This window comes from Canis lupus, chromosome 17 (genome assembly GCF_003254725.2).
Source record: "Canis lupus dingo isolate Sandy chromosome 17, ASM325472v2, whole genome shotgun sequence".
NCBI lineage: Eukaryota > Metazoa > Chordata > Mammalia > Carnivora > Canidae > Canis > Canis lupus.
This window is the reverse complement of record NC_064259.1, coordinates 25,287,678-25,305,476: the sequence shown is the minus strand read 5'-3', so window position 1 is coordinate 25,305,476 and position 17,799 is coordinate 25,287,678. Positions and strand designations below refer to the sequence as shown.

Here is a 17,799-nt window from a genome sequence, read left to right as displayed (position 1 = left end):
TTTTAAAATTTTGTTGGGGCATTCAGAAAATTTTGGTTTTAGGTAGCCTCCTAATGAAGGAATGAATGATTTTAATCAGGTATAATTTTGCAGAAAAGCCATGCCATCATTTGTTTCTTTCTTTGATATTGGTAAAACCCATTTAAGTATATAGTTATAAAAATGTTGGTTCTGTTCTCTGATAAAAAAAATTCTTATATCACTTTTTTTAGCATGTTAAATTTCATCTTTTTCTCATTATATAATATCCATTTTTAAGTATGATTAATTAGAAGGGTCTGAATGACTATGTCATTTTAAGATTATTTATGGCGTAGTACTATGTGAATTTATGTTCTTGTCCCAGAAGCTGAATTTTTAATTTTGAGGAAAATAGCATCCTTAAAGGAATTTTCTGCTCTTGGTATGGTAGGCATTTGATGTGGGAATTTTATTATAAAACAAAACACAACTTAAAAACTATATTATTAACCTCACGAGTATGTAGACCAGTGGCTTTGCCATATTTTACTAGGAATTCTAATCAACTGTATTCTTGTTGGCATGTGCTGATTAAAGTCCAGGAAGAGCTTAGACCCAGAGGTGATTTTAGATGTAATGAAAAGAACTGATGAAAATTTTGAATTATTACTTTTATTTAACTGTGTAACATATGAAAATGCCGTAGTTATCACATGTATTATTGCTTTGTTTGGTATGTAAAAAGCTAGTTTTATCTTTTTTAAAGTTAAAAATGAAGGAAAATGTTATGTGGTACTTCTGTTTCTTGCCAAAACATGTAGTTTTTTGTTACTGAGTGGAGTCTCACAGAATAAGGATATACATTAATATATTTGTTTTACTATATTTTGAAATCTCTTTAGTTTACGGAGAACTATGGAAGACAGGAATGTTTGAACGCATGTCTCTGCAGACAGATGAAGATGAACACAGTATTGAAATGCATTTGCCTTATACAGCTAAAGCCATGGAAAGGTATATTGATTAATATAAGAAATCCCAGAGAAATCGTAAATATTAATTTCTTTGGAGTTATTTTCACTGGGTAAAATTATCATTAGGATAAGGAGATTTTAAAGAAAATTTGTTATTTGACTGGTGCCTGGCTGGCTTAATTGGTAGAACCTATGACTCTTGATCTCAGAATTGTGAGTTTGAGCCCCACATTGGGTGTAGAGATTACTTAAAAATAAAATCTTAAAGTTTGTTATTTGAAATGATATAAAAATTTGAAATTGGATATTTCTAATGTGGTTTGAAGTTAGTTTTAAGTAGTTTGTCTGTAACGGCTGAACACATGAATTGACATGGTTGTTTTATTAGGTGATAATATTTTAAAAACCTGTGTGTTTGTGTGTGTGTGTGTTTGAATTAATCATTAAACATTTATCTCAGAATAACAAATTCTTTTATGCTATAAGTAAGTAATCATAAAACTTTAGATTTGGAAGTAACATTGGAGGTCATTTATTTCAGCCTTATGCAAAGTACATAAATATCTTTTATAATACGCTTGACAGATTATTATCTGGTGCCTGCTAACGGTCTTCCAGTGGTAGGATGCCCACGAGACTAAGTAGGATGACAGGGACAATATTTATTTTATTCTTCACTTGTATCCCTGTGCCTAGCAGAATGCCCATTACATAGAAGTCATTAGTTTATTTTGTAAAATGAAAGAATTTTTAAAAGAGCTTTCTTCTTTTAGGGCAGTATTTCAAATTAGAAGGTCTTCCTTTTGGAGGTCCCATTTGTCTGATTTTTTTTCAACCATTTCCTTTATATGGACTTAATATTCCTTATATAGTTTGACTTGTCCTAAATATGGTGAGATTATTCCTTCCCTGGGTCTTGTCACTATATTCCCTTAGTAAAATGCATTGTATATTATATAGGCTTATATTTTACATAATAAAATATATATTATATTTTTTAAAAATATAAAATATTTTATATAAAATCTATCTTATAATATAAACCTATATTATATATATATAAAGTTAAATGTGTTAATGAAGTCCAAGACCACATGAACATTTTTCATGTTTATATGGCTTACCTGCTATTGGCTAATACACTTGTGGCCAGCTACAGCCCAAGGCTTTTTCATACATTGGATCATTTTTTTTCTTGTACTTTTGTGGTTTCTTTTTAACTCTTGATTACTACTGTGTAATTTTTTCTGGTTGGTTTTAGTCTATTATGGCAGTCTTTTAGGATCATTTCTATTCCTAATTCCGTTATCAGTTACTTAACTTATTTCAGTCTTATGTTATCCACATCTATTCATGATGATAACTATGATGAATTGTGTAAACCTAAAGGAAGTCCCCCCCCCAAAAAAAATCATTGTAACATTAAATTATAAGCAGTATAGTTTTAGGTTAAGTGTGTTTTACCACATTCTAATCTTTCAGAAATTTTTAAACCAATATATGCTGTTTATTTTCTGGAATGCTAGTATAATCAGAACAGTACATTCTTCAATTACATAGGCTAAAAGAAAACTTTTGTTTTCCTAAAATGTTTGCATATTTTGTCATGAGAAAATATATTTTAGACATAGTGAATCTCAGTATAGTAGAACTAATACATTAGAAGCCAATAGTATCCTTAAGGCAGTTTTAACAAAATAATATTTTTGTTATTTCAAAAGTAAAACGTAATGTTGAAAATTTGGGAAAATAGAAACTAAAATCAACAAAAATTCCTGTTTATAATTCCCTCTCTATTAAATAGTGTTAAATAACCAATATTTAATATATCACTTCTCAAGAGACCTTCCCACTTACCCAAATTACATTTGCATCCCTAATACTGACTCTTAAAAAGTACCCAGTACTTTTCCTTTGTAGTCTTTGCTGCACTCATTACCTGTATTAGTTATCCATTACTGTGTAATAGATTGCTCCAAAAATTTTGGTTTGAAATCACAGCTATTATTGTATGAATTACTGCTCACTAATTTGCGTCAGGAGTTTGGGTAGGAGACACTTTGCTCTGGTCGTTGAGATGTTGACTAAGATAACTTTTAGTGGGGCTGGAGGATCCAAGGTGGCCTTGGTGCTGGCTTTTAGTTGAGACACCTCATTTGTTCTCTGGGTAGCCTATTTGTTCATCAACCATGGCTTTTCTTTCTTCTGGCTTCTCTCTAGGAGGATAGACTGGATTGTTAAGGCCTAGCATCATTTTTACTACATTCTGTTTTTCAGAGCAGACCACAATGTTAGCCAATATTTAAGGGAAGGAGAAAGAGATCCATTCCTTGATGGGAGGAGTAGCATGTGTATATTCAAGAATAGGAGGAATTGTTGGTAGCCATCTTTGCAGATGGACTTTCACAGTTCTTCTAATGGACAATTCAGTGTGTCTCCAACATGCAGTACTCAGCCCTCCTAAAATGCCATGAAATCTCATTCAGTTAGGTCCTCAGATTCAAAATCCATTACCTTGTGGTCTTTATTAGGTTGAGATATGGATGAGTCTTTCTGGGTACAGCTTCTCTTGGTTTGGATACCTGTGAACTAAGAATAGAAGTTTTATCCCACCACTCACTCTGTATACAATTTTGAGACAGGAATTCTTAGTCACAATAGACATTCCTAGTGGAGAATGAAAGAATGGGAAGCATATAGCAACCTTTGTCCAAAGCAGTTCTGAAATCTAATTAGGGAACAGAGAATGTTTTTTTGTTGTTTATTTGTTTTTGTTTTAAGATTGAATTTATTTATTCATGAGAGACACACATACACAGAGAGGCAGACACAGAGGCAGAGAGAGAAGCAGGCTCCCTGCGGAGGGAGCCTGATGTAGGACTCAATTCCGGGACCCCCGGATCACAACCTGAGCCAAAGGCAGATGCTCAACCACTGAGCCACCCAGGTGTTCCAAGAATGTTTTCCAATTAGGGCTTGGTTCTGACTTCTGGTAGTGGTTTCATAATTCTTCACTTTTCTCATCTCTTGGCTTGGTCCCTTGGGCTCTTGGCTCTACTTGCGGACTCATTTTTACTTCTCCATAAGAAGTGGGCCTTGTTTATACCTCAGTCTGCTTCATATATGTGACAGTTTGAAAACCTAAAGGCCTCTTCTCATTTGGAACAGCGTTTATTTTAATCCAAACTGATAGAACTCTATTAAACATTGTGGGATTTTTGTATATCAGATTATAAGTGCATTTTATTAGGCAAAAGTCACATCCACAGTTCTTTAAGTGATAGGACTCTCTCTACTTTGGATCCCAAGCTAGGATTTTGTAAGCTTCTTAGGAGCCCTTTTGCCTACCTAAGAGGGAATATAAGCCCACTTGCTTAAATCTTTCTGTGGTCTTTTTTTTAAAGATTTTTATTTATTTATTCATGAGAGACACCGCAAGAGAGAGAGGCAGAGACACAGGCCGAGGGAGAAGCTGGCTCCCTGCAAGGAGCCTGATGTGGGACTCAATCCTCCATCCCTGGGTCACACCCTGGGCCAAGGCAGATGCTCAGCCGCTGAGCCACCCAGGTGTCCCTCTTTCTGTGGTCTTAATAAAGAATGGTACAGATGAATTTTTGATTTGATGATTGTGAGCTTATGATTTATGGGCAGTGCTCTGGATTTGATCTTTGTCTTCATATTGTTTCTTTGATAGTCTTTTGCTATCTGTAGAGGCTGGTGATGAAAAACAACTATTTTCCAACCAAACAACTCATGGTTAGAACTATTTCCTTTAAGTTTTACTTTTAATTCTTTAGCTCATGTTTTTCTTCTTTTACCTTCTCATACTTGGCTATAAAGAAACGAGTGACATTTTGAATATTTTGCCTGGGAATCTTCTTATTCTCCAGGTTCACTCGGTATATTTTTATTGTTCTAAATCATTATACTTCTGATAATTATGCTTAGCATAATTCTGCCAGTATATAATACGGGCCCCTCTTCTCCTGGCCTTGTATAGCAGTTTCCTTACTGCTCTAACAGTTCCCTGTCTTCTTCTTGCCCTTTCAGCTTCTGCTTGCCTCTGTATGCAAAGCCAATGGGTTAGGTTTCTGTTCCAGTAGTACCCTTTTCAAGCACCACTTTTTGTCTCACATACCTTCGTAGCCTAACAGATAATCTCAAAGTGCCTTTTTTTTTTTGGTTATAACTCTGTGAACTAGAAATTTGGTCATGGGCAGATGGTGACAACTTGTCTCTGTTTCATCTGCTGCCCATTGAAACAGGCTGACTTAGGCCAAAGGCTCTAGGGTACCCTCATTTTTTGTCACGGGCTGCAATGCTTGTTGTCTACTGAGGTACCTTGGTTCCATCTTGGAGCGCTCCATCTTCACCTATTGTCACTTATCCTTCAGGGCCTCTCTTCACCTGATTGTCCCTCTCCTCAGATAGTTGTGGACCATAATGAAGTAAATCGCAGTTCAGGGCAGCAAGAAAAGAAAACTAGAAACTTTGAGGCCACTTTATATTTAGGCTTGGAACTGGCCTAGTGTCATTTAGGCCACATTCTCCTCATCCAAGCAAGTTGCAAGACTAGGTTCAAGGAGAAGGAGAAGGAGACTCTACTTTTGATGAGAGGAGTGGTAGGAACATTTAGAAGTGGGAGGAATTTTCAGGGATTATACCTGAAGACAGCTTACCATAGTACCACTGTACTTAAATGGCTCTTTTTGGTGATTGTACCTGTATGTGTTCTCCTTCTCTTGCAGTTCCCTACTCTGCTCCCTGTCTGAGGGCAGCTAGTCTTTACTGTACCTTCTGTGCCCAGCTCAGTACCTGCTACACAAAAGAATTTCTGTAATTAATTGTTGAATGAATTCATAATAATCTTCACATTATTAAATATTATTAAATATTTTCCCAAAATGAGGTTGGATGTTCTTTCTTATTACTGCTTTTCATATTATGAACATATTTCCATGTCTTTTTTACTTCTTTTTATTGAGTACACATAGGACTTCTAGAATATATCTATGGAATACTTTAATCAGTTGAACATTTAATTTTCTAACTTTCCTTTCATAGTCATTACAGATTTTTAAAACTAAGTACCTAAGGTATTATTTATAATTCTATGTGTTATCTTAAACAAATTTAAAAAATAATATTCATTAGAACTTTTTAAAAAAATAATGAGTAGTATAAAGGAGGAAACATGAAATTACCCATAATCTCCTTGCTTAGTTAACCCTATTGACATTAAAAAAATACTTGTATAGTACTGTATGTACATAGGTTGAAAATATAAACAGCATCAAGATGTATAAGATGAACAGTTAAAGCTTCCCTGCTTCCCTTCAACAAGTGTTCATTTAACAGTAAAAAGTGTTATGTATCTACTAACATATGTATGCATGTATGTTTGTATTATATATGTAAGATTTATATATATACATACTTATTTGTGTAAATTAAATCACACAAACAAGAGATCATATCTTATGTAATCCTGATCCTCTTCCATATTTATTTTTACTATTGAATTCCATATATTATCTTTACTGTAGTAATTTTTACATTGCTTATAATTGTATTAAAAAGTTAAGTTAGAAAAAAAGGATATGTAGAAACCATCTATATTGAAAAAAAAACAAACAAAAAAACTAGTAAACTCTGAAGATTAAGATCATTGGATCCCAGCTCTTCTTTTTTCTTGTTCAGTTACCTTTAACATCCCCTACATGTTCCTTTCTCTGTATCATCCCTATTTACTGTTCGTTTAAAATTTAAAATTTTAATTGTTTTGGTAATTTATCTATATGAAATTAAAATGTACTCTTTAAGGCATAGAATTATATGAGTATTGACAAATACAGAGTTGTATATATCCATCATAGTCCAGATATAATTTTACTATCTTTTGTTCAGAAATATATGCAGAGTAAATAGGATGCTTTAGTAACTTTGAGTTTCATTGAGAAATACAGCACTATAAAACTTTTCATGTTCACTCTAAAATATCATTATCTTAGCCATTTAATATTTTTTATTACTGCTAATAGTTTGGAACATATACAACTTGGAAGTACAGTACAGTGTATTTAAATATGTACCATCTTCTGCTTTACTTTCTAGCCAGTCTTACAAATTCAGTATGATTAGGATTCGACAGCTCTTGGAGTACTTAGAGTATTATTAAAAAACAGCAGCTTGATTTTGTGTAGTTTACCCAGATCAATAAGCTGAAGTCTTGTAATTCTTATGTTTGAGTTCCCTGAGTAAGAACACTACTATCGGATGATTTTGCATTGTATTAAATACAATTAACTGAACAGTTTTTCTGTTCTTAATATCTTACATTAGTATGGTACATTTATTACAGTTGATGAAGAAATAGTGGTACATTATTAATACCTAGGTCCATAGTTTAATTAGGGTTCCCTTTTGGTGTTACAAGTTTATGGGTTTTCTAAAGCCATGTTATCTACCATTATAGTACCATACAGAATCATTACACTGTCCTAAAAATCCCCTGTACTCTTCCTGTTCATCCCCACCCTGCCACCCTTTTCCCCTTTTCTGTCTGTGTCTTCCTTTTCCCATCTCCTGGTAACCACTTACCTTTTTATTCTCTCCATAGCATATAGTCATCTAGTTTCTGGAATGTCATGTAATTGGAATCATACAGTATGCAGCCTTTTCAGGTTGGCTTCTTTAAGTTAACAATATACTTTCAAGATTCCTCCATGTCTTTTTTTTTTTGGCTTAATACCTATTTCTCTTTATTGTTGAAGAATATTCTATTTTATGGATGTATCACAGTTTATCCATGCACTTATTAAAGGATTATTGATATAGTTAGATTAACATCTCTCATATTTATTACTGCAGTCTACTTACTGCCCTTGTTCTTTATTTCTTTTTTTTTGTTTTCTCTTATTCTACCTTCTGTGGTTTTACTTGAGTGTTTTATAGGATTCTATTTTTTTCTCTCAACATATCAATTATAGTTTTTTTTTAAAGATTTGTTTATTTATTTATTCATAGAGACACAGAGAGAGAGAGAGAGAGGCAGAGACACAGGCAGAGGGAGAAGTGGGCTCCATGCAGGGAGCCCGACGTGGGACTCGATCCTGGGTCTCCAGGATCACACCCTAGACTGCAGGCGGCACTAAACCGCTGCGCCACCAGGGCTGCCCAATTATAGTATTTTTTTAAAAACCTTTTTTAGGGGAGGGAGGAGGGAAAAAAAAAACCAAACATTTTTAGTGGTTGCTCTGAAGTTTGCAGTTGCATTTGTAACCAATCCAGGTACACATTGAAGTAACACTATACTGCTTCACAGGTAGTACAAGTACCTACAACAGTATTTTCAGTTTGTCCTTTCTATTTCTTATAACCTTACAGTCATTCATAAGCTATACTTACAGCATATTGTTGCTATTAGTTTTTGAAAACATTGTTATCTCTTAGATCAATTAAGTATAAGAAAATGAAGTAAACTGAAGATGTTATTTTATCTTTATTTCTTCTCTAATGTGCTTTCTTTAAGTAGTTCTGAGTTTCTGACCTATATCATTTTCCCTTTGTCTGCAGAACTTTTTACCAGTTTATAGCTCTGATTTTATTTATACCTTCTCTTTTGGGTTGAAAAAGGAATTCTTTACCACCCACTGCAGAATACACGAGAGATTCCTTTTATGATGTCTCTTTAAATCACAAATAATGTATTTTATATATGGGGAGTAATTAAATAGGCTAATAAATAAAACTCATTTTGACCCCAAAAAGGCAATTCTTTTCCCTTAAGTTTTACTAATTTATGTAAAAAATTTGATTGGTTTTAAGGTGGTTTAAGACATTTCCTCTCAAAATTTAAAAATTTTGGTTAATATGCGTTTTTCAAATGTTACAGAGCTTCTTAACTGTGCTAACCTATGTGTAAAGAATGATGGGGAATAGAAAAATAAACAAACATTGTGTATTTCCTCAGCATATAGCCTGGTAAGAAGGATAAGAAATATACTTAAATAGATATAACATAGTTCAAAGTGTATTAAGTGCAGTTGAAGAGTTTATGGGATCTGAGAAAGGGGATATGGGAGCAGAGAGATATTTAGGAGAGCACACATGTGGCTTTGTGGTAGAGATAGCATTTGGGTGGACTTTGAAGATGGCTATAATTTTCACAAAGCGGGGCAGGTTTCTGTAGGAAACAGTTCTCTAAGTACAAAGTCTAGGAGTAGGAAAACGCAGGGCTTAAGAATAGAAAGCTATTTACCTTGGCTTAAGGAAGTTGCAAAAGGTTTGCCTAGTAACTGAGGTCTATCTGAGATATTTTTGTTTGGCCTGTAAAGCTAGAAAAAGTTTTCTTATATGTATGAATATTTTTAGTTGGATATTAGTCCTACTACTTCCTGTTATCTTATACCTTGACCAGCTTTTAATGCATATATATTACTAGCCTGGAGCTGGAGGCATTTGGAGGCATTTGTAAGTTGACTTACAGAGGCATAGAGTAAGAGGGGCAGATTTGGAAGTTGAGGGCCGCCTGGGTGGCTCAGTTGGTTAAGTGTCTGCCTTTGGTTCAGCTCAGGTCATGATCCCTGGGTGCTGGGATCGAGCTCCACATTAGGCTGTCTGCTGGACAAGGGAGTCTGCTTCTCCCTCTCTCTCTGCCTCTCCCTCTGCCTGCTGCTCCCCCTGCTTGTACACATGCTCCCCCCCACCCCCCCCGTCAAATAAATAAATTTTTTCTTTTTTAAAGGAAGTTGGAACAGTAGGTTTGGGACCATTTTATAGAGGTCATTGAATGTCATTGTAAGATATTTGTATTTTGTTCCCTGATTGGTATAGAGCTAGTAAGAGTTCCTCAGCAAAAGAAGGACATGGTTAGGGATGCCTGAGTGGCTCAGAGGTTGAGTGTCTGCCTTTGGCTCAGGGCGTGATCCCAGTCTAGGGATTGAGTCCCGCATTGGGCTACTTATGAGAAGCCTGCTTCTCCCTCTGTCTATGTCTCTGCCTCTCTTTCTATGTCTCTCATGAATAAATAAATAAAGTCTTAAAAAAAAAAGAAGGATATGGTTAGAACTTGAAATAAGAATATTACTCCTTTTTTTCTAAGTAGGCTTCACGTCCATTGTGGGGCTTGAACTCAGATCAAGAGTCACATGCTCTACGAACCAGGTATTCCGAATATTACTGCTTGATGATGTGATGGTATGGTGAAGGATGGATTAGCGTTGGAAAAGATTGTTAGATATAGTTTAGTAAAGATCATGGGACTTTGAACTAAGATAGTGGTGGATGGGGTAGCAAATTGAGCAGATGGTGGGAGACATTTGAACGTTTAGAATCTATAGAACTTGGTAAATGTTTCTATGTGGGGGAGTAACTTGATTTTAAGAACATGCAAAAGTGAAAGGCCTAATAGATGCCATTATCAGAGATGGTAAAGCCAGAAATAGGTATAAGTTTAAGAGAATATAGGGCATGGAAATGTTGACTTGTTCATAATAAAATATGGAGATTTCTCTATAATTCTGATAGCAAGCTTGGCCAATTTGTGATATGATTATTTTACTTCAGATGATTAAGAAATATGAAATATGCCTGGCCTTGTAAAAACCTTTATTTCGGTATTCTTACTAAAATGGAAATTGAGAAAGGTATATAACCTTTGAAATTATTTTTATAATCTGATTAGATTCACTTAATTGATGAAATAGCAAAGACTTATAAAATGTTAATTTTAGTTGTCACTGACAGCTAGCTTACCTCCCCCTTTTCCCTCTCTCTTCCTCTTTCCTGAGTTCTTTGGTTCTGCCTGATGTTTCTGGATTTAGTTTGTTCTTATAGTGAGTCACAGTCTTTTGTATGGTCTATATATGCATGTTTCTGTCGTCTGATGGTGAACTTGATCAGAAAAAAAGATGAGAGGGGATCCCTGGGTGGCTCAGCGGTTTAGTGCCTACCTTTGGCCCAGGGCGTGATCCTAGAGTCCCGGGATCAAGTCCCACGTCGGGCTCCCTGCATGGAGCCTGCTTCTCCCTCTGCCTGTGTCTCTGCCTCTCTCTGTCTCTGTCTCTGTGGGTCTCTCATGAATAAATAAATAAAATCTTTAAAAAAAAAAGATGAGGGATCCCTGGGTGGCGCAGCGGTTTGGCGCCTGCCTTTAGCCCAGGGCGCGATCCTGGAGACCCGGGATCGACTCCCACGTCGGGCTCCCGGTGCATGGAGCCTGCTTCTCCCTCTGCCTGTGTCTCTGCCTCTCTCTCTCTCTCACTGTGTGCCTATCATAAAAAAAAAAATAAAAAAAGTTTTAAAAAAAGAAAAAAAAAAAAAAAAAAAAAGATGAGAGAAATTATTTTTTATAAGCCTCCCTAAAACTCTGCCGTTATGATTCCTTTATGCCACTTTGCCTTTAACTCCTGTTTCAAGGGTTCCACCACCAGCTTTACATTTGAAGATTTGTTATGAGGACTCACAGTTTATTAATGGTTTTGGTTTATTGGGACAGATAGGATACACAACCGGACCAGCAAGGGAAAAGGATACATCAGGCAGAGTCTGGAGGAATCCAGGTGGAGGCTTCCAACGTTTTCCTTTCATAGGGTGGATTGAATGGAACGTGCTTCCTCTATCAATGTAACACACGTGCAGTGTTTCTGGTCAGGGAATCCTGCTTTAAGATTCAAAATCCAGGATTTTGGTTGGGGGCTGGTCATGTAGGGACTCTCAGCCTGTGTAATTAGCTCCAGCTACTGAAATTCTAGACTCTCAGAAGGAAAATGGGTGTTTGCTATTATCATTTTGTTTACAATCCAGGCAAGCTGGTACAGTGTCCTAAGTGGATAAAACAGCCTTAATCAACACAAGAAACATTGTTAAAGCCAAGGGCTAGTCTTTACAAGCAGCCCCTTCTAAAAATTGCTGCAGCAGACTAGCTAGGTTAACTCTCCTGCAAAATTCTCATTCCTCTTTTCCCAATTCCAGCCTGCCGTAAGTTTCTGACTCACTTAAATGCCATTCTAACCCTTCTTATAGCTTAGTTTTGTATTAGATCTTAAAATTTTACTTTTCTTTCTGATTGTGGCCTGAGTCAAGGTCCTCAAATATTAGAATGTAGATCTTTAGTGCTTTGTACCTTCAGTGGTATTGATGACATAGTAATACTGTTTGTTTTTAAAATGAGTGCTCCTTTCTTGGTTCTGGGGTTTCAGTTCTTTTTACTCTGTTACACATCTTGGATATATTAATTTTCTGCAGTATGGTTTAAGGTATAGGACAGAAAAAGAAGAGATAAAACTTTCTTCTCCATTATTGAAGTACTCATAAGAGCCTTGTAAGTAAGGTAAGTATTATCAACTGTTTTTACAGATGACAAAATTGAGGCTTAGGATAGTTTCAGGTAACTTGCTTCAGGGTAGCACAGCTTGCAAGTGGCAAAGATGGACTTTCTTTTAACAGCCTATTGAAATATGGTTTACATCCTATAAAACTCATTTACATAAGGATACAATACAACTCTTTGATTTTTAATAAATTTATAGAGTCATACATTCATTCTCACAATCTAGTTTGAGAATATTTTCAATACACAAAAAAGAAACTTTGTGTCCATTTGAGGGCAGTGCTGGCTCTGACTCTCAATCTTCAGCAACCATTTATCTGCTCTCTGTCTCTATAGATTGGTATTTTCTAGAGATTTCATATAAATGGAATCATATGAAATGCCCTTTGTATCTGTCCCTTTTCACTTGGCATACTGTTTTTGAGGTTCATCCATGTTGTAGTTGTATCAGAAGTTCATTGGGACACCTGGGTAGCTCAGTGGTTGAGCATCTGCCTTCAGCTCAGGGCGTGATCCTGGGGTCCGGGGATCAAGTCCTGCATCAGGTTCCTGGCAGGGAGCCTGATCCTCCCTCTGCCTATGTCTCTGCCTCTCTCTGTGTGTCTCTCATGAATAAATAAATAATAAAATCTTAAAAAAATAGTTCATTCCTTTTTATTGCCAAATAGTTATTACATTATATGAATATATCCTGTTTTATTTAATCTCTTCACCAGTTGATGGACATTTAGATCACTTCCATTTTTGGCTATTAGGAATAATGTTATAGACATTCTTGTACAAGTCTTTATGTGAACATATATTTTCATTTCTCTTGAATGTTTTAACTCTTTTAGAAACTGCCAAGCTATTTTCCAAAGTGATGGCACCATTTTATATTCAGCCAGCAAAGTATGAGGGTTCTAGTTTCTTCCCATTCTGGCCAATACCTGTTATTGTCAGTCTTTTTTATTATAGCCATTCTGATAGATGTGTAGTGTAACTTCAATTGGCGTTAATTTGCATCTTTCCAGTGACTCATGATGTTAAGCAACTTTTCAGTGTGGTTATTAGTCATTTGTATGTCTTCTTTTGTGAAATGTCTGTTCATGTATCTTGCCCTAGTTTAATTTGATAATTTGTCTTTTTCTGAGCTGTAAAAGATTTTACATATTCTAGATACAGGTTACTTTGCTCTCTTGAAGAGCAAAAGTTTTTGATGAATTCATTTTTATCATTTTTTTCTCTTTTGTGGATTTTGCTTTTGGTATCATATTTAAGAAATCTTTGTCTCATTCAGGGTCACAGAGATTTTCTCTTCTTGAACAGGAATCAGCAAACTACAGTTTGCAGACCACATCTGCCTACAACTTGTTATTATAAATGTTTTATTGGAATATAACCATCCATACTCACTCACTTACATATTGTCCATGGCTGCTTACTCTTTACAGTGATAGTTGAGTGGTTATGGAGATTGTATGGCCCTGAAAACCTCAAATATTTACTTTATGGACCCTTTAAAAAGATTGTTGCTGACCCCTGTTCCAGAAGTTTTATTATTTTAGTTCTTATAGTTATATCGATTACCCAATTTGAGTTAATTCTTGTGTATAGTATGAGGTAAAGGTCTAAGTTCACTTTTTTTTAATATGGATATGCAATTATTATCCAGTGCCATTTATTGAGAACAATATCCGGTAAGTAATGAGTCATTTTCCTTTTGCTGCTTTTAAAATTTTCTTTGTCTTTGGTTTCCATCAGTTTCATTATAGTATCTCTAGATGGGGATCTCTTTGTGCTTATCGTACTTTGGGTAATCGAGTCTCTGGGAAATGTAGAGTAATGTCTTTCATGAAATTTGGGACATTTTCAGCCATCATTTCTTTTCTTTTACTGTAACTTTTTTTGGGGGACTCCTGTTGTATGCATCCTACTATGTTTGATGTTGTCTACAAGTCTCCAGTGCTCTGTTCATTTTTCTTCAATCCTTTTTTCCCCTTTCTACAGGTCAGATGATTTATTTTATCTTTAATTCCACTGATTGTAATATGGAATCTGCTTTTCAGACTATCTAGTAAATTTTAAATTTCATTTGTTGTACTTTTCAACTCTAAAATTTCCATTTAGTTCTCTTTAATAGCTTGCATTTCTTTGTTAATATTTACTGCTTACTTAGTCATTGCCATATTTTAACTTTTTAAAGCATAATTTCCTTGAATTTTTTGAACATATTTATAATAATTGTTTTAAAGTCTTTGATAAATCTGGTCCCACATGGTTACAGCTTCTACTAGCTACTCCCCCACCCCCCTTTTTTTCCCCTGAGAATGTGTCACACTTTCCTGTTTCTGTGGCTCATAATTTTTTCTTGAAACTGGACTTTTTTTAATCTTGTATTATAGCAACTTGGTTCTGATTTTATCAAAATTTTCTAAAATAAATAAATAAATAAATAAATAAAATTAAAAAAAATTTTCTGCAGATGGTAGTGGTGGTTGTTTCATTCATTCACTTTTTTTTTTTTTTTAAAGTAACTTTGTTGTCCTTGTCTACAGAATTTCTCTCTCCCAAAATTGTGGCTACTGATGTATTTCTTCAACTTTTAAAAATTTCTTATAATTTGACTTTCTAGAGTTCACCTCTATGTTCACATTGCTTAGTGCTTAGCTAGTGATTGGTTGGAGGTTGTGATTGAATGAATACCTTAAGTCTGTAAAGCTTTCATCCTCCGCTGGTGGATTGAGTATAGTTTGGGGAGCATATTAAAAATTTGGGCCCTTTTCTAGCTTGCCTCCTTTCCTTTCTGTTGCGTGTTCTCAGGTCTCCCTGTTTGTGCATGGGGATTTCCAGTCAGCCTGGGATGTGTGACATGCTGGTCTCTCTCACGTCTCCACTTTCCCTTGGGCATGCTTTCACACAGAATTAGCTGGCATTCTGGGGGAGCTTGGGACCTTATGGGTTTCCCCTGCACATATGTGCTTGCTACCTTCTAGTCAGATGGGATTATATGGAGAACATCAATAGTCTGCTCAGAATATGTGAACTTATCCAGTCCCTCTGTGGCTCTCTCCTTTCCAGAATCTCTCTTAAATTTCTAGGTAGTGCTCAGGTTATGGCTTGCTCCACTGGTACTATAATCTCAGGCTGCAGGAGCTACAGGTTTTTCTGGTTCTTGCTGGGTGTGAATTTTCTGCTCTCTACTCCAAATCAAAGTTAGCCCTCTTCAGCAATGAAGCTGCTGGTTTTCACAGCCAACCTTACCATGTTGGTGGAATGGCGCAGGGGGACGGAGGCAGCTCTTGGTAAAATGCCAGACTTCTGCTCTTCCAAAGAAGTTCAGTTATTTTACATGACCAAACTATTCTTGTTTTTTTTTTTTTTTTTTTTTTTTTTTTTTTTTTTTTTTTTTTTTTTTTTGGTGGGAAAGTTTTAGATTTGTTTTTTGAGGGTGAGATTTTGTACTCCATGACTAGGAAAGACTAGCCTGACAACTTGAATTCTAAAACCTAGGAATATTAATTTCAAAGCCCAATTGCTCTTTTTTCTAATTCATACTTTGTGGAAATATAGAACAACAAGTAAAAAAAAAAATATATATATATATATATATTTTTTTTTTTAAGAAATGACGAGGTAGATGGATGAATCTTGATTCAAAGCTTAGATTTCTAAGCAGTATGAGTCTTTTACCTTGGTATAGATAGATTTGCAAGCTGAGGCTAAGGGTAAGTGAATGGTTTGGTGGCTCTGTGGAATAGTAGACATGTATTATTTCTTGACAGCAAGCCAACAATTGTTGACAAAGTACTTTCCCAGTAGTGTTTCTCACTTCATAACAGTTTTAGAAAATAGATATTGCAATTATCGTTTTATAGTTAAGGAAACATATTTTTAGGTTAGTAATTTACCTACCCTCTTAACTTTTATTATATGATGGAGATGATACTTGAACCTATTTCTTCTGACTTCTTGGTTTTTATACTCTATATAACTGCATCGCTACCATGTCATAATTATTTATAGACTCTTTGATGATCCTAGTTTATTTATTTATATAGTACTGGAAGTTAGAACAAATCATAACAATCTTCTTGAGTTTTTACTAGAGGTCAAATTCTTTCCTTTCAAATGATAATCACTCTTATTGTAGAGCCCCTATTCATTCATGCAGTTGTTAAGCAAACTGGTGAAAGAGAGAAAGAGATATTCCATGGCAGCTTCCTCTGCCAGCTTCCTCTTTTTTTCTTACTCCATAGATGCAGATTCTGCCCAAGAAGCCCCTGCATTGCAGAGGGACTGGAGATCTGTATGATCTGTTTATTTCGCAATTGACAAGGGTAAGGGGGTCCTTATGGGGGAGGCGCTCGGGTGCCCTGAATTGAGCTTTATGAAGCTGGGCTAACACTTATTTTGGGAATAAACTTAAAATTAGTATTTTTAAAAACCCTTTTATGAATTCTGTTTGTCCTACATCAGTTAAGTGTCAGGTTATCATATTAAAAAGCATTTATTATAATGGTGATTTTTTTTTTTTAAAGTCCTGTTCAGAACAAGTCAGACAAACATGATTCACGCTTCTAAAATTCCAATCTGGGATCATTTAGAATGTAAATTATATTGAATATATGTAAGTAAAATTTCACTACAATGAAAAATTTAAAAGGTTTTGGATGAACGTCTGTTTCTATAGCCCATTATAGTTATTCTTTATTAATCTGCTCTGTTCCTTTTCCATAAATCTGTCAATCTGAAGAGTGAAAAAGGGACTTGTGGATATGTCATAAACATTGTGGGTGGGTGTGGTGTCTTTTTCTTGCTGCTAGAAATTAATACCTACTTCCTTGAAGTCTACATCCACCCTAGATGCCAGTGAAATTTGAGTTATATTTTCAAACTGTCTTATATCTGTTTATTAGTATAGGTACAAGGTGCAGTTGGTGTATCTTACGGGAGCCAAGATTAAGTTTTGTGGGTCTCATTTGGCAGGTTTATTTTATTTTATTTTATTTTATTTTTTATTTTTTATTTTTCTGATGCAAACACACGAGGGTTTATTAGCAAGCTCGAGCTTAGGTCCAAGTATGCCCGACACAGCGGAGCAGGGACTTGGGACCCATTTGGCAGGTTTATAAAAGTGCCAGAAGTGGTGGTTTTTATAACAGGATAGGATTAAAATATTAAGGAAGAGTTTAATGCTCTTTTAAAATTGCAGAAAGGTTGGGCAGATGATTGTAGCTTTGATGTGTAGTTGAGAAGACTTGATTTGGTGATGGTCTGATGGGCTTATTTTTATTTTGAAGATATTATTATACCTGGTAGTAAATTAGCTTTGTTTATCTAAAGAACTATTGTACATTTCTGTAATTTGAATAGATATTTTTAATATTCTGTATCTCTCTTATTTTTAAATGGTCTTCTTTAAACATTTAATTTATAGACTAAAAAATTCAACAGTATGTATCTTTCCCTTACCATTATTAATAAATGTTCCACTTTTTAGTGCCAACACATTGGAAAACTATTTTTATTCTTATACTTCTTAAATGACTT

General features: G+C 35.1%; 1 protein-coding gene and 1 long non-coding RNA gene across 3 annotated transcripts in view; both read left to right on the top strand.

Moving 5' to 3' along the window:
- MEMO1 (mediator of cell motility 1) overlaps window positions 1-17,799 on the top strand; it is a 122,126-nt gene that overhangs the window by 83,910 nt on the left and 20,417 nt on the right. For both annotated transcript variants that reach the window (XM_025454247.3, XM_025454248.3), the window contains one exon: window positions 864-975. In XM_025454247.3, the coding sequence (XP_025310032.1) occupies window positions 864-975 (112 nt within the window). The remainder of the gene's footprint in view (window positions 1-863; window positions 976-17,799) is intronic.
- On the top strand, window positions 10,031-17,755 carry LOC125752722 (uncharacterized). The gene is made up of 3 exons (XR_007402872.1): window positions 10,031-10,100; window positions 16,506-16,586; window positions 16,788-17,755. It is a non-coding gene; the product is annotated as an uncharacterized LOC125752722 (long non-coding RNA).